This window comes from Typopeltis vanoorti, chromosome 25, assembly GCF_054136105.1.
Source record: "Typopeltis vanoorti isolate ZY-2024b chromosome 25, IOZ_Tvanoo_1.0, whole genome shotgun sequence".
In the NCBI taxonomy this organism is placed as follows: Eukaryota; Metazoa; Arthropoda; class Arachnida; order Uropygi; family Thelyphonidae; genus Typopeltis; species Typopeltis vanoorti.
This window is the reverse complement of record NC_143573.1, coordinates 74254772-74273483: the sequence shown is the minus strand read 5'-3', so window position 1 is coordinate 74273483 and position 18712 is coordinate 74254772. Positions and strand designations below refer to the sequence as shown.

Here is an 18712-nt window from a genome sequence, read left to right as displayed (position 1 = left end):
TAAAAATAGATTCGAACTGGATGCTTGACATAATTAACATTTTTAGGACTATTTAAGTTCAATTCGAAGTCTTAAAGTTATCGGTAGTATAAATTTAATCAAACACCTCAACATTCAATTGCCCCACAGTTTGAATAATTTGCTATAACTGACCGCTGAATCAATCAGTAGACAAGATGCAAATCTTCTCAGTAGATTTGATAGTTAACTTCATGTTAACGTCTGTAGATGAATCAGTTTCAATGATGCCCTTTGGTTGAAATGATCTAGGTGTGAATCGCATCTAGGATGCAAAGAATCTCCACCCACACTTTTTCAACTGAAGGTGAGTTAGTCTGTCTCATATGGAGGTGGCAGGACTTTCCTCTTGGAAACTGAGGTTTTTATTCCCACTAAACAGGAAAATTGCCAGAAGAACACACACACAAACGACAACCACAATACGCCACACAGATAGGATTAACAACCCTATCAAAGCATTAATTAGTTTCAAACAAGCCAGTTATTTGACTGTGACAGGACACCAAGCCTTGTGCAATGGAAAATGGGAACTTCATGATAACAAGGCTGAAGGAAAATGCAAGCCGATATGGGCTGACACTGTCACTTAAAATGGTAACTTGCATAAAAGTGATGAGAAATATTGACTTAGATCTTTGAGATGTCTTACAAACGTTGATGTATCACAAAAATGGATTTTAGATTTTGTAATACGAGATTTTTCCAGTGAAAGTACTGAATGTAATGAAAACTAGGCCAATTCTAATGAAAATACTACCGAGGCTAATAAAGAAAAAAATGTTTATATAATTTTCAATTTATATTAAAAAAAATTTTGAATATAAATTGAAAATTTATATTCAAACTCCAAAAACATATGCTATAAACAGATAACAGAGCTAATTTAGATATCTATATAATTCCTGAGAATAATCTGGGTCTTCATTCTAAATTTTTGTGTAGCATTTAAATAAAACAGGGATATTTATATATATTAAATGGAGTAGGTTAATTAAAAAAAACCGATTAAATAAAATAGAGTAATTAGATTTAAATCAATTGAAATTAATAAAATATTTATGATCAAATTATTTTCAAAAAATAATTTTTTTAGTTTATATAAAATAATACAGTTGAACTTGCTTATAATTAGCAGCAAAGGACTGACAAAATTTCCTCGTTATAATTAAGCAATCTATTACTTTTTATGATAGAATGACATCTGAGTTGGACAAAGGAACTGGCTACACAGTGGTACTTCTGAATTTTGCTAAGGCTTTTGACAGGATACCCCATGGAACACTGTTACGCAAATTGGAGCAGATGGGAATGGATACTAAATTGGTGATATGGATAGGAGAAAATGGCTCAGGGAGAGATATCATAAGGTGGTGTATGGAGGAGCTGAGTCCAGAATGAGGCAGGTGACCAGTGGTGTGCCTCAGGGCTCTGTGCTTGGGCCACTGTTGTTTAATTTGTATATAAATGATATAGGAAATGGCTTACAGGGAGATATTCAGTTGTTTGCTGATGATGCAAAGTTGGGTAGCGCAATAAAAAATCAAGCTGATGTTGAAAGTTTGCAGGATGATTTAAATAAGCTGGTAGAATGGGCAAAAGATAATGGATGTCAGTTCAATGTGGAAAAGTGTAAAGTCATGTATTTTGGGATTAAAAGATTACCAGCTGTGTACTACATTGATGGAACAGTACTCCAAGAGATTGATGAGGCTAGGGACTTAGGGGTGTTGGTAGATAGGGAGATGAAGTTCAGAGTCCACATTGCTAAGGTGTCCAAGATTGCACATAGGATTACTTGGTTGTTGAGGAACACACTGACATCCAGAGATAAAGAGGTTATTATCCCCCTTTATAAAGCATTGATACTTCCACATTTGGATTACTGGTCACCTGGATTCCCTGGAGATGAGGAGGTTGTGGACAGGGTTCAGAGAAGAGTGACCAAGTTGGTGAGTGATGTAAAAAATGCTCCCTACATTGATAGATTGAGAGCTTGTGGATTGCAGAGATTGGCTGATAGGCGGAGAAGAGGGGATATGATAGAAACATTTAAATTACTGAAAGGTTTTTATAGGATTGATGCAGGGGAAATGTTTCAGCTGTGTGATAGTGATGGAAGAACAAGAGGTCATCCCTGGAAATTAAAGAAGAGTGTGGTTAATAAGGGTGTCAGAACAAGGTTTTTTGCCTGGAGGGTGGTGAATGAGTGGAATTCATTGCCTGACTTAGTTGTGAGCTCTTCGTCTGTAAATGAATTCAAGAAGAGATATGACAGATATTGTTTTGCTAGTTTGGGTCTCCCGCGATGAGTCTACTGACTCCATGGAGATACCTGTAGTAATAATAATAATAATTACTCTATATATTAGTGAGTAGTTAAATCTATGTCCTATTTTTTTAAATTCTCAATAACTTGATAAAAAAAAATGAAAAAAAATATTAAAATAACCTAAATATTATTTGTATGACTATGCTTGTATAAAGTACAATCTTAATATTAAACGCAATAATTTTTAAATCATACATTCAACACTAAACACAGTTTATTTCTCCATAGTTGAAAGCAAACTGAGTAATAATAAACATGACTTCAATTAGTATTTTTATTTATATTTATGATTCTTAAAATTGATGTTTGTAGTAAAGATTTCACTTTGATATTTATCGAATTTCCCCTTAAACAACACATTAAAAGTGTCATGTTGCTTCAGTTCCTTCAAAAAAAAATTGACTGATGTGTCCGTTATATCCTGAGCTTGGGAGACTGTCTACACTGATTTCGATCCATTTCATCACTTATCATCATCATCTTTATTGCCATCTTTGTTGAGCATAGCATCTACAAATCTTTAAAAGGTACTGCGGCATGACTATAAACAATAAATTACATGTTAACCACAGTAATTAACTTTAATTAAACGAAAGTACAGCTATTTCATTTATATGACCTCCCAAAAATTCATAAAGAAGGTTATCCAGTAAGACCCATCGTAAATTGTATTAACTCTCCCACCTATTGAATTGCTAAATTTGTCACGTTTATTAATTGCCCATAGTGGACAATCCAGATCATTCATCAAGAATTCCACACATTTTCTTGAGAAAATCAAGGATATTCAAATACAAGAGTCGGATTTGTTAGTCAGCTTTGACATTGTTTCCCTCTTTATCAACATTCCATTATCTGACACTATTAATTTACTATATGATGATTAGTCTCCTGATATTGCAAAGATTTTTTAATTTGTTATAAAATCAGGATATTTTAGCTGGAAAACAAGATAGATAGACAAGTTGAAGCCACTGCCATGGGTAGTCCTCTGTCTCCATCTTTGGCAAACTATTTTTTGAACCATCTGGAAGATATCTTGTTTTCATCCATTCATCTCCAACCCCTCTTTGGTTTCAATTATGTTGATGATAATAATAAATTTAGTTTAATCCTTTATCCAAGTGTAAGCAAACAAAATTTGTGCCTGAAAATATCTTCAGGACTGAGGTAAGGTGGTGCAACACCAGGCAACTCCGAGCAAATGTGGACCAAGCTCTCATCACTCCTTGTCTCAGTATCTCTCATAATGCAAAGCACATCTCCTTGCAGACATGTATACTGCTATGCATTAAGAGAAGAGCCACTACCCAGACCAGAATGTTTCAACCCTTATTGAGGTCTCATCAGTGGGAGGCAGACTCAAACGTGGAGATACTAAGGCAGAAGCAATAGGAGAGGTCATATTTACCTATACAGGTTGCCAACAGGTGTACCACCTTATTATTGAATTACTCTGGATTTAGAGAAAGATGTTGGAAGTTTATTTTGCACTTGGTTAGACTATAATAAATTTAGTCCTTTATCCAAGTGTAAGCAAACAAAGTTTGCACCTGAAAATATCTTCAGGTGCAAACTTTGTTTGCTTACACTTGGATAAAGGATTAAACTAAATTTATTATAGTATAACCAAGTGCAAAATAAACTTCCAATATGTTGATGTTGTCTTTGCTGTTTGGCCTCATTCTGAAAATGAACTTATCACTTTCCTACAACAGATCAGTAGCCTTCACCCACACATTCAATTCACCATGAAAAAGAAAAGGCTGGTAGTTTACCATTCTTGGACATCCTTTTTATGCACATAGCCTCTGGTAATTTATCAACCAGTGTTTATCAAAAACCTACCTTTACTGGCAGATGCATTCATCAAAAGTCTACTCATCCCACCTCTCAAAAAATTGATTCAAGTCTTTAATTAACAGAGCACACAATGTGTGCTCCTCTCCCTCAAGCTCACAACAAGAACTTCTCACTATCAAAATGTTAATGGAATTTAATGGTTACAACCCTAATCAAAACCAGCAGATAATTGACTCCTATGTTCCAACACCTCAGGATTCTTCAACAGACCAGAAGATTCTAATCCCTTATATTTCTGGCATCTCTGAACCAACTGCTAGAATTTTGAAGAAGTATCATTTTCATTCCCACATATTTTACTATCAACAAAATTTCTCATCTGTTGCCATCTACAAAAGACAAACTATCACCTCTATCATTAGCTGGCATTTACGAGATACCTTGTGAATGTAATCTAGAAGTTTAGAGGACATATTGCTAAGGTAGCCCATAAGGTTACTTAGCTACTGAAGAACACAATAAAATGTAGAGATAAGGAAGTTGTTATTCCTTTTTATAAGGCCTTGATATGCCCACATCTGGATTACTGTGCTTAAGTCTGGTCCCCTGAGTTTCTTAGGGATGAGGAAGTAGTGGAGAGGATTCAGAGGCGAGTGGAATGTTCCCTATGAGGACAGATTAAAGGTGTGTGGATTGCAGAAGTTGGATAGGAGAAAAAAAAAAAAGGGAATATGTTAGAAACATTTAAGTTGCTTAAAGGGTTTATAGGATTGATGCAGGGGAAATGCTTCAGCACTTGGCTAGAGGGACCAGAATAATGGGTCATCTCTGGAAGTTGAATAAAGATGTGATTAGCAGGAGTGTGAGGATAGATTTTTTTGCTTGGTGAGTTGTGAATGAATGGAATGGATTGTCAATCAGTTATGAGTGTGTGCCTGTTAATGGATTCAAGGAGAGGTATGATAGATTGTGTGTGGACTCCTTGGAGGTGCCTGTATAATAATAATAATAAAAACACTAGGAATTATAATTTACAGTGACTCAAGATCAGCTATGGAGGCAATCAAAAATGGCAATACCAAGCTCACACAAGACATCCCTAAACTCTTAAATCAACTAAAGTGTTTAGGTAAAAGTTGAATTTTACAATGGATTCCTGCTCATGTAGGCATTGATTACAATGAAGCAGCTGATAAATTAGCAAAAGAGGCCAGAGAACTCAACCAAGAAACTCATATGATAACTCTTGCTGATGCCAATGCACTAGCAAAAGCTCAACTAATTCCACTGAAATCAGTGATACAACATCAAATTCCCGAAATCAGTGCTGACAGAAGGACCTCCACCACAATAGCAAGACTATGAACAGGACATTATAGAGGAATGAAGATCAATACAGATGATACGAGAACATATAGAAACTGCAACAACTGCCCCAATACTGAACTGACACCCACTCACATCTTTACCTGACCTGTCCAGCAATTACAGCAGCCTTGCAAGAAATAGATCCTAATCCTGAACAACAGCTCTATACAAACAAAATCATAGACATAGTCAAAGCAGTACAAGGAGCACACGGAAACATCTAAGACTCTTCAAAGGAACAAGACAACAACAAAAACACTATAAAACTATTAAAAATTAAAAGTCAAAATATATTAAAGGATTAAAAAATGAATCCCATTTTACAGGGTCATAAAGCCATTTCGGGAAATCTGCCTTCAGAAAAAAGGAATGGAATTTCATAGTATACATTACATAGCTATGCTAAGTTTATGTACTCATATCTAAGAAGCAGCTAAAAAAATGAACAGAAATTTGAGAAAGAATAAGTTGGGTTGGGTTCAGAAGAAATTGGGGTTATCATGATCAAAATTTAATTCTTATAATTACAAGAATATGATCTATTGATATAATGTCAAAAGATAAACTCTTCATAATGCCATAATTAGATACCATAAATGGGACATTATACAGAGCAATTTATATAAATATACCCAGTAGTTAAGCTGTAATCCAGAGAAGTGAAAGAGATAAGCTGGTCTGACATAAAATACAGGCGTAAGACAAAAGTGCACACCATCTCCTCTTAATCACCATCATCTGTATGGATCACATTATGAAGATTATGAAGGAAAATGTTATTATTATTATTATTACTTGACACCTCCAGGGAGTCTATAGACTCATTTAGGGAGGGCACCTGCACTACAACTCTGTCTCCACCAACTGACTGCAACTACACCAACGCCATCTACCGCCGACCCCCACCACTGGTATTTCCACAGACAATCACAAACATGCCCACAGCGAGATTCGAACCCGCAACCTTTTGGCTGGAGAGCGGATATGCTAACCACTCGGCCAGCCTGGCCGAGTGGTTAGCATATCCACATGATGTTATATTTCTAAATAAATGCAGTAAAAGTCATCATCTAAAATGAATAATTATGGTAATAAATCAACAACGAAGAAGAAAAATAACTGAAAATAGGCAGGAATGTAGAAACATCGACTGCATTCCCAATGGAGAACCTACAGAACAAGTAAAACTTTCAGCTACTTCATTTTGAGTAAAGATGGTTAATTAAAAATGGAAATGGACAATAAAATAAGCAAAGCATGTTTGATTGGAGGTCAACTAAAAAAAATGATACAGAGAAATTAGAATTAATCTCTGACAGAAAACAGACTAATATGAAGGAAATTTACTGATAGGAAGTTAGTAATAATGTAAACGTTTCATACAGTACTATTATAGTAGTATCCTGTACTATCAGGAATTTGATGATAATGTAAAAAATGTTTATTTAACTGAACTTTTTGATGTTCAACACATAACTAATGACTTTTTTTTTTATTTTTTTGGAAATTGAAGATCACTATGATGCACATTTATTGTGCATCATAGTGATCCAGACTGAATGACTAAGCAGAGCCTAATTTGTTCATTCAATCTATAATTCTATCATGTATAATTAGTTAATTTATGGCAGTAATACATACCATCATTCATCATCAAATAAAGTATACCATAACCAACTATTTAAATTAGCTATTTAACCAACTAGTTTCTAATCAGACTTTTCTGGTTCTTGGATATGCATAAAATGGACATAGATTATTAATTATGTTAAGCTTAAATCATCATAACTTTAACAGTGTACTGGTTTGTATTAAAAAAAAAAAAATCATTCGTGATTTCCTCATCCCTCAAAAAAAAAAAAAAAAAAATCTTATAAAATTAATCTACAGAAGTTCATTGAAAGAATGCTTCAAGAACATCCATGTCTTACATAATATTTAAATCTATGGCCTTTACAGTAAATACATGATGGCTTTTACAAACTCATTTTTATTTATATGCTGCATATAAAATTCATAAGCATATCATTCATTTTAGATGTTTACAGTGCATAAATAGGAAAATATGATATTCTAGAAAACAGCAGCATGGAAGCAATGAAATGTCAACTTTTTTTTTTCTCACAAATTTTCAGTTAAGTGATTGTTGAAACAACAGGCACATATAAAAGTCTGAATGTACCCACAATTTAGAAATCTAATTAAATGATAGCACATAGAATATTATACAGAATGATTTCTGATGTTCCTTAGATTTGTGCAGTCAGCAAATGGGATTTTGTTTTCATTCCATTCCTGCTAGCAAGCAATAACTATGTGATAAAATGAGAAGTGTGCCATATATGGATAATTTTGTATTCAAAACTTGGGTTTTTACCAATCTTGAATTTCAATTAGACATTACACTTCATTCTAATCAGTGTCTTCTGCACAAACACCACAGCTTCGAAGAGACAGCATTTCCTTGTAATCTGCAGAGGTTTGGTCAATATATATTTATACACACACACACTTTTTTTTTTTCTTTTTTAAAATATTAATCCCATATGTGAATTTATATAGCACATCAATGTCATGTGTGTGCATGTGGAGGGGGTGATGAATATTAAGCAGAATGTACAAGGAGTGATTCACAAATGTCAAAACAGGAATAAAAAAAAAGTTAGACATTAATTCATACCTTTATCTATAAGCAACTATTAAGAAACCTGGTCACATGTTGGGAATTTAATTATATTATCAATCTACTGGAGAAGAAAACTGATCAAAATGAATTTTTGGATATAATTTAAAAAATTTCAACCTATTACATAACTGATTGGGTTCTAAGTATTCTAGTCTTGTAAATCAGGGGAAAAAATAAAATAAAATAAACGCTCACACCCTAAAGCTCACCGCAAAAATGGCATGGTTATTCTGCAGTTTCGATTGACAGGTGACAATTTCAAAAAATGCCGTATAATATGGGAGAGTTAACAAGAAATAATAATTTATTCTGATAACATTTGCCTCTAAACAAACAAATAAACAAACAAAAAATGTTATGTTTAACAAAAATGAAAACGACAGAAGACAAAAATGATGAATAACTATCCTAACAAAACCACCTACCATTTATTCAACTGTATCCCCTCTTGAAAATTAAGATCGAACAGAATATATTATCTTTTATATATAATAAATAATATATTCGAAATTATAATTAGGTCAGTAACGTTTGCAGGTGTACCGAAACGTATTCCTTTTTGACGTAAGGCAAGGAGATTATTACGAAAGTCCTTATATAATTTCATTTTGTCATCAACATTTTATTAATTTTATCACGTGAAGTGCAAGCACAATTTAAAAATTAAAGTGATTTAAGAGAACTATTTGGTATTATGTCCATTACAAGCAATTAGAATACAAGTATACAAACTACTGGCGCATCTAAAAGTAGTTTTATCAGATGAACGTAGAGGTCAACTGGCCATTGAGGTGTATTTCACATTAGTGCAATCTAAAAATTCCACTAAAAGCAATGCATAAAATGTGATAGTAAAATATGAAACTGACCTGCAACATCTGTAATTACATCTGTTTTCGCAGTTCCGCCAGCAACGTCCGCCATCTTTCTATGCTAAGCTTACCCTTTATACCACTTTCGAGGATTCATGGAACGTAGCATCAGATGCTTAGCATTAATACCATTCATTTTCAGTGATATTACTGTGATGTCTATAAATGTTAACTAATGCTACTGTTTTTGTATTTCGGTTTGCAATAAGTAAATTTGTTATTAAAATATTTATTTTTATTAATTTGCAGACAAAAATTTTGAAGCTCTAAAAGATATTCCTTTTATTATAAGTGATAACAGAAACTATGGATACACTTCTTAGGGATACAGATACAAGTATCAAGTCTGCTAATATACTCTCGAAACAGTAGTCCGACATCCCAACAGTGTAGTATATATGTCCATCTCCTTGTAGATGTTTACATTCTTGGCGGCCTGAACCGTGTTTTTGCCGCATCGCTTAAATGGAAGGCATGTATTAATAATTTAATTATAAGAAGCACAGATTGATATTTTTCATCTAAAATGCATATATGTTACCATTATTGTGTTTATTGCAAACATTCCACATAGTTGTCATTTTAAAATATTTCACGTCAGTTTCTTTTTTGTGTTAGAACTACAGAGCTGGTGGGAAGTACCAAGTATTGCTCACTTTTGTTTCGTCTTTCGTGCGGCATTCAATCTGCTTCATTTCGAAATAGAGGTAGGTTTATGTTTTTAATCAAGAGATGTTGTTTTATACTGTTGTGTTTTTCTCATATACGAGTAATATATCCATTTCAGACGACATAAATTATTACTTTTCATTGGTAATAATAAGTCTTTTAATTCATAAATATTGAATAGTTAATTAAAATGAACTATGAAATGAGGTTAAACCATGAATCTCTGTATTCGAGGTGTAGGTTATTCTAATCCACCCGACACGTACAGTTACTGCTAATGAAATGTTGCATGTGCAGATTATATATATCGAATCTAAGCATGAGTGTAGCTATCGTTTATTGTAAACTGTATATATTTACAAACATACACGCGTGTTATTCTGCTATACTAGAAGTGCGTATAACAGCACTTCGAGATATATAACATAAACTGTTCAGATAAATGACATCACTTTTCGGGGATGGATGTTCTTTCAGTTCCAACTATTTTCTCAAAATATATTTGGAAATCTTTTAAATGTTTATTGTTCTGATGAAAAGACATTCCATTTATAGGAATTCATTATTAGATTATCAGAACTGTATTATTGAGATATACTGCATCCAAAATATAAGTTAAGAAATTCAAAATGCAAATAATGAAATGTAATAGCGAAATTAAAATTAATAATACTGATTAATTATTCAGACTACATTGCGATTGAATATGCGAAGTTTGATACTGCTGGAGTAATGTCATCTCAATGGATGCTTGTGGCATTTTAAAAGGGAGAGAACAATAAGATTATAAGAATAAACTTACCACATGGATGTAAAGTTAAAATGTTACAAAACAGTTTAAAGATAGCATAGCCTCATAGTCACTTATGTGATATTAACAAGATCACTTAGTAAAATTTTTGGTGAAAAACAGGGAGAGTAGAATAGGTGGTGGTGATCATTTCTGCAGTTAAGAACTCAGTGAACCAGCTTCCTCTAAAGGAGACAAGTAGAAAGCATGGGAAATTTTTGAGTGTAAAAAAAAAAAAAAAAAAACTTCTTTTAAACATAGATTGGAGACCATTTTGAAAGAGACTCTGCTCCAGCAAGATTTTTGTATCTGAGAATTCACCTGACTATTCAGAATGAATACTTTCAAGTGAATTATCATTTCTCCCAAGGCTCCATTTTTAATGTAATCTCTCAACACATATTTAATTTAAAACAAATAAGAGGATAAACTGTATTAAATAAAGAAGGGCATAGAGCAAGAATGGTCAAGGAGTGGTATGATAGACTGTGTTTCCTAAGAAGGTCCTCCCACAATGAGTCTCCTGACTCCACTCCATGGAGGCCTGAATAATAATAATAATTACAATACTGTTCATGCTTTTGGGCATATGCATATTTGCCGCCTCCTATATATGTTTTTTATATAGGAGAAGGCAAAAAATGGAAAATAAATAAAAATTGTAAGCAGTTAATGCCAATTACTTCTCAAAACTTAGGGATAGATATATAGTCTGTTTGATTAAGATTAAGCTGGTGACATCACATGATTAAAAAATGTAGACAATCAATTTAAACCTATTGTGATGCAACATCTTTGATTCCAGTGAACTCTGTGTCTAGCATCCATGGGATGAGAAGCAAATCTTGAACCTTCCAATTCTAAAAATCTTATATAACATCGATATTCTTGGATTCTGATCTCAGCAGAATGGAAAGTCTGTTCAAGGTATCCAACTCAAAAGCAACAGAGTATTCAATAAACACTATGAAAGAATAGAAGTGATGTTTTATCCTTAAATATCTTGCATACTCGATTGGAGGAGCTGTACTGGAGGAAGTAAGGGAGACAAGTGGGGTCATGATTGATAGAAAACTGAAATTCAGGGAGCATATTGCAAAGGTGGTAAAGGTAACCCAGAAGATTGCTGCAATACTGAGCAGAACACTGCAGAGATGAAAGAGTTACCATTCTGTTGTATAAGACCCTGATCAGACCACACTTAAGCTACTGTTTTCAAATTTGGTCTCCAGGATTTGACGGGGATAAATTAACTGTGGAAAGGGTACAAAGGCGGATAACAAAGATGGCTTCATGACTGTACAGTGTCGGTTATGAGGATTGGCTGAGAGTGTGTGGACTACAGAGTTTGGTGGATGGTAGAGGTGATGTGATCGAGACTTTTAAACTGTTGAGAGTCAGTTACAGGGTGGACATTGGGGAGTTCTTTCGCTTGGTGGAACGGCAGGAAGGAGCAATGACAAGGGGGCCATCCCTGGAAGTTACGCAAGGAAGCTCTGAGAAAGAGGGTGAGGAGTGTTTGAGCCATGGAATGCATAGCCTGAGAATGTGGTGAGAGCAAGAACAGTCAAGGAGTGGTATGATAGACTTTGTTTCCTAAGAAGGACCTCCCACGATTAGTCTGCTGACTCCATGGAGGATGTGATGATGATGATAATAAATTAAAGGATATGGGATTGGGATATAAACTGCTGACTTGGATAAGTGGATAGCTAACAGGCCGGTATCAAAAAGTGGCATATGCAGATATTATATTCAGCCAGTACGGCCATACCGGTTATTAAAATTTTCAAAGTTTTCTGTACCAGTTGTTAAAGGCAATATTTAATTTTATCATAATGCTATTAGTTACTTCAATACATAAAAATAAACAACATGCAAGCACATTAATAGATTTAAGGAAACACCCCAAGTACATCATTATTGGTGCGTGTACAATCAGCACTTGGTCACAAGCAGTAATGCACGCATGCTTAACATACTTGGTGTGTTTTTACTTTATTTGCGAATGCCCACGCTTTTGAATTTCAACTACCAAACTGCCGACAAGTTCAAACATGCATCGAAAATGATGCCTTCATTAGGCGTTAGTGGCTATCATTGGGTGACACATTTTCTTTCTAACGTGTATGTTTGGATCAGTCAACCGACGATGGTTACGGGGTATGTGTGCAGAAAGATTTAATGTGCAAGTACGATATTTTTAAATTAATTTCAGTTTATAATTAATTATTAAAAATTTTCTTTGCTTTAACCTCAGAATGAAAAGACAGCATTTTTTTGGATGACTTTTTAAGCAAATCTAAAAAAGTAAACAATAACAACACTGAACAGCAACCTGAAAATTTTTCGAATTCTGAACATGCAAAATATTTACAAACATCTGCCAATAACCAAACGAGAGAATTACGATACCTCTGAAACTCAACAACAACATTTGGAACATCCTGAAACGTCTCAGGATGCCACACAGAAATTAGTTCAAGATGGTGACAGTTTATTATTACATTTTTGGAATGAAAAACAACTGAATTGTTTAAAAACTAAATAAGAGTGGCTTAATATTGTTAGTGATGAAAATGTGGGATGTCAGTGTTGTTCAAAAGTAGAATTGTTACATGTTGAAAGTGCTAAACATTTACACATTTCATTAGAGTGGAAATCATGTTCTGTCAAAGCTCACAGGTCAGACAAAGAAAATTAGCAATCATCAATCAGAAAAAAAAATTGAGAGAACATAACGAACCTGCATCGCACAAGAAAGCAGGCGAAATAATCCAAACAGCAGGGAAAAAAACATTATTTCAAAAACTTTTTATGGGCTAATGAAAAGAATTTAAAAACAATAAACCATTCAGTGATATCAAAATTGGAGATGTTAATGTCAGCTCTTTGTTTTATGCGGATGATGTTATACTTCTAAATAAATCCGCTACAAGTCTGCAAGATTCTCTGACTAAATTGAATAGCTGTTGTAATAGATATGGTATGAAGGTCAGCAATAAAAAGACAAAGACAATGAAAATAGGCAGAATCATTGAAAATGTCAACTGTGTTGTGAATGGAGAACCTGTGGAACAAGTGAAACATTTCAGCTACTTAAGCACAATTTTTACTGAAGATGGTAAACTAAATATAGAAATAGACAACAGAATCAGCAAAGCTGGTATCGTGGGAAGTCAATTGAATAAATTCATATGGAATAAGAAAGAAATTAGTCGGAACACTAAATTAGCTGTATACAAGACTGTGTTCAAACCAATTTTAACTTATGGATCTGAGAGCTGGGTCAGAAGTAAAACACTTGACCAAAGACTAGAGACCGCAGATATGAGAGTCCTGAGAAAGATCATAGGCACGAACAGATGGCATCAATGGCAATATCATATTAAAAATTAGGATATTAGGAAAGAACTTGACATTGTCAGCATCCAGGAATGCGTTAGCAGAGCTAATCTCAGATGGTATGGTCACTTAAATAGAATGGGAGAGGAAAGATTAGCAAAACAAGTGTTCTCTGCCAGGTTGGCAGGAAAACGACCCAGAGGAAGACCAAGATATAGGTGGATTGATACGGTACAAAGTGCCTTAGACGATAGAAATATAAGATCTGATAATCTTGGAGTCTTGACAAGTAACAGACTGATTTGGAGGAAAATTGTAGATAGGAAGTTAGTAATGATGTAATTTTTTCATGTAGTACTGTCATTTCCTGTACACCCCTTGAGGGTACATGGCAGGAATTTGATGATGATGATAAACCATTCAGTGATTTTAAAAATTTAATAACTTTACAGGAAAAAAAAGAATGTAGGTTTCGGAGTTGCATTACATTCAAGATTTATGGTTCCACTTGTCGCGAAGCATATCTCTACAGAAATAAGAAGAAATAATTTTGGAAAACTGATAAATACAGGTTGTAAAATTTCAATTGTTATTGATGAAGCTTCAACTATTTCGCACAAAATCGTGGGCATTGATGTTTGTGATTGTCTGTGATAATATTAGGGGTGGTTGTGGGCAGTAGATGGCATTGGTGTAGGTCAGTGATGGCGAAGCTATGACATGCGTGTCAGCACTGACACACCTTGGATGTTGAAAGATATTCATATTCTGATGAAAAAACTGCGATAAATCGTGTAAGATCGCTCTCAGTTAAGGCGAAGATAGGTTTCGGTTCATTGAAAGAATTATATTTTATAGTTAGCCTATTTCTATTTTATTTTGTAATTAGCCTATAAACAATGAGTGTTTTAAGTTTACGTTTTCTTTCTTAATCATTATAATTTCTGCATAGTCATATGATATTATAAAAACTTATAAAAATTATTATCAATATTATACGATACAAACTTATAAATAAGTGCTTTATATATTATAAACTTAGTTTTCATTTGACTTCTGTGTGAAATTTGTTCATGCGTGCATTCCAAGTCTCTCGACTGAGTAATAAAAGTTCTAAACATATTTAAAACCACATTAACAGAAAATATAATTTGCAGCATTAAATATTGAATTTATCTGAGTAAATAATGAAAAAATTTTTATAGTTGGAATAAATTCAGTAAATTTTGTTAAATAATGCAAATAGTAACAACTTACAATGATGTTGCAACAAAATCTACTAAATAGTTGCTATTTAGTAGCGTGATAGAGAGTAAAATGTAACAAGGTTGCTACGTATGTACCGGTAATAAATCTGGCAACCCTGCTGAAAGAAGTAGTGGTAGTCTTGCATGGTCTGTCACTTAAGTAATTTGAGTTGCAGGTGTATAATTCATTTCCAGTAATTGTTATTTCTTATTAATTATTACTGCTTAATTACCGCTGTATATAATTGTTCTCTTTTTTAATTTGTGAACCCTTTTACAATGGCAGCTAGCACTAATAAAAAACTAAAATTATCACAGAAAGGAAGTGGAAGAAATTTCCAAGATGCCTGGACTGAACAGTATGGTGTTATTGATTGAGGCGATCAAGTTCTCTGTAAATTGTGCGATGAGCTATCTGTGAGTAGAACTTGGAATGTAAGAAGACATTTTGAAACTAAGCACAAATGGCTCCTAGAAAAAACTTTTGAAGAACGCAAAGAATCGCAACATCTAAAACTGACAAAATCACAATCAGAGACTTTAATTAAATTTGTTTCAGGACCTTCAAATTTAGTAGCCTTAAGTTACAGTATTTCACATACTATTGCTGAACATGGGAAATCACTTAGTGATGGTAATTATATTAAAGAAGCTTTCGTAAAGTGTGCACCATGTTTATTTGAGGACTTTCATAATAAGGAAGCTATTGTAAAGTGCATGTAAGAGTTACCATTAAGTAGGAATACTATTAAACACAGAGTTATATCAATGAATGCTAGTATAGAAAATCAAATAATACTCATGCCATTGTTTTTCCATTTGTCTCGACGAAACTACAGATATTACGTCATCAGCTCGATAAGCTATTATTGCAAGGTATGTTCATGGTGATTCTATGCACGAGGAATTGATAAAGTTAGAAAATTTACCTCAAAACACAACAGGTAAAGACATGCGACTGTGTTGTTCAAGTGTTCTGTGAGAAACAGATTTATCAAAAATATTTTCAATTACAACTGACGGCACGCTTAATATGGTTGGCTTTAATGTTGGTTTTATCAAACAATTTACAGAATATGTTGGTCATCCCCTGGTTTGTTTCCATTGTATTATACATCAGGAGACATTGTGTGAGAAATCAGGCTTAAAGGATTTGGATGATGTGATGAGAATTGTGACAAAAGTAACTAATTTTATTGGTCATCTGCACTAGCCCTCACATTCTCTGCAGCAGAATATTGTGCCCCTGTCTGGGAAAGAAGTGCTCAGATTAACATTATAGACATTCAGCTAAACTCTATCATGTGCACAATTAGTGGGACATTGAGAAGCACCCCTCTATCCTGGCTGCCTGTCCTATCTAACATTGCTCCACCAAACATACGGAGAAGACAAGCCTCGTTTAAAGAATTTAATAAAGCAATGAGCAACCCACTCCTGCCCCTGCACCAGACTCTTATAAATCCACCTGGTCTTTGCCTAAAATCTATAAAGCCTCACTGAGCCATGGACAAGCTCTCTTCAGCTACCCTGACATGTGGAGAGAATACTGGTCCAACAATCTCCCAATAAAAGCTTCCTGGTAGAAGATCCCTGTGCTCTGCAGCCTAGTTTTGTTCTTCCTAAAAAGATTTGGTCATCAATCAACAGGATCAGAACTAACCAGGGCATATGTGGGCTGTGCGACTACCCTTATTGTGATTGTTCTCCCGTGGCTCAGACAATTACTCGTATTGTGAACGATTGCCCAAGGCACTAATTTCACAGTGATGGCCTACAGGACATCCACAAGGTGATGGATAAGGCCTTGGATTGGCTTTCCAGTCTGGACATTGACCTGTAGTTGGTATGGTGGCGGTGGTTATGGAGGAAATAGAAGATTCAAGGTCCCGTTCACCACGAAGGTGTTAGTTATTCTCATAGCCGCTCTCATAGTCCTCATTGAAGTATCAGCAGAACTCCTCCTCGTGCTAGAAGATGATGATGCAAAGTGAAATGGGTTTTCTCTAATGGATCAAGATTTCACAAAATTCACAACTGCTCTCTAATAAAACCTTGGATACAGCTACATTTGTGTTTTGATGCATTGAGAGAACATGCAGTCTTGTCATATTTGGTGCGGTAGGATGATAATTTTCCCTGACTTGATTATAGCACATTACTTTTGCTTTCTTTTTTTTTTTAAAGAGGAAGACTTGGAATGCAGTTTGTGCCTTTTATGTAGTTTTACAACTTTTGTAAAATCTTAACATGTAAAAGTGTTAAAACTTTTACATGTTAAGATTTTCATCATTTGTTTCTGGAGATTGCGATTGTACATTTCACTTGTCAGTTCCACAAAGCCATATGCATAAATAAATTTGTGCAGTCTCATCCACTAACAACAGCAGAGCCCAACAAGAATGTGGGCTTGACTTGCTGGAGGACAGACGAAAATTTGCCACCATAAAATTCATAAATAATATCAGAAGCTACCAAAGCGATTATATCTCCCTAAAAATTTATCAATATTTGAATCAAAAATGCAGACTTCACAAATCATCAACTTTACAATATGATGACACTATCAGGAAGGAAATGGGTCTTGATCAGCTAAATGCCCCCATAAACAAAGAACCTCTATTTTTCAGTCCTTTACCTTCAAATATCTCCATAACTCTAAACCTTACCAAACTCTGTACAAAAAAAGAACCACAAGAAATGCTCAAAGAAAAAGGCCTAAATACTATCAACCTTCTTTCATCCTCCAAACAGGTTATTTGTTATACCGATGGATCGTCAGACACCAATATGATTAATGGAGGTGCTGGTGTTCTCCTTCTACTCCCGAAAGGTGAAAAACTTTCCATAAAAGTTGGATCTGGGAGAATCGCTTCCAATTTTACCAACTGACTTTATGTAATAAATAAAGCACTCGAAGCCTACTTAAAATTATCATCATATCAACAATCTGAGAGAATTATAATTTACAGTGACTCAAGATCAGCTATGGAGGCAATCAAAAAATGGCAATATCAAGCTCACACAAGTCCATAAACTCTTAAATCAACTGAAGTGTTTAGGAAAAAGTTGCATTTTACAATGGATTCCTGCTCGTGTAGGCATTGATTACAATGAAGCAGCTGATAAATTACCAAAAGAGGCCAGAGAACTCGACCAAGAAACTCATATGATAACTCTTGCTGATGCCAATGCACTAGCAAAAGCTCAACTAATTCCACTGAAATCAGTGATACAACATCAAATTCCCGAAATCAGTGCTGACAGAAGGACCTCCACCACAATAGCAAGACTATGAACAGGACATTATAGAGGAATGAAGATCAATACAGATGATATGAGAACATATAGAGACTTCAACAACTGTCCCAATACTGAACTGACACCCACTCACAACGGTCTGGGTAGTGACCTCTCCTCATAATGTAAAACAGTAATACATCTCCTAGGAACTGTGTTTTACATTATGAGAAAATATTAAGGATAGTGATGGAGCTTGCTCCACCTTTTGCTCCAAGTTGCCCTAGTGTTGTACTACCCAGACGTTGACTTGCGCTTGGACTCTCCGATAATTCTGCAGCA

General features: G+C 34.5%; 1 protein-coding gene across 3 annotated transcripts in view; it reads left to right on the top strand.

Annotated features, from left to right (window-relative positions):
* Positions 1 to 9428: 9428 nt before the first annotated feature.
* The window catches only part of LOC150092852 (chromatin remodeling regulator CECR2-like), a 342076-nt gene continuing 332792 nt past the window's right edge, over positions 9429 to 18712 (top strand). For all 3 annotated transcript variants that reach the window (XR_016550505.1, XM_090414404.1, XM_090414405.1), the window contains exons 1-2: positions 9429 to 9551; positions 9698 to 9786. Coding sequence is in view for 2 of the 3 variants with exons in the window: in XM_090414404.1 (XP_090270530.1) it covers positions 9545 to 9551; positions 9698 to 9786 (96 nt within the window). In the remaining variant the exon portion in view is untranslated. The remainder of the gene's footprint in view (positions 9552 to 9697; positions 9787 to 18712) is intronic.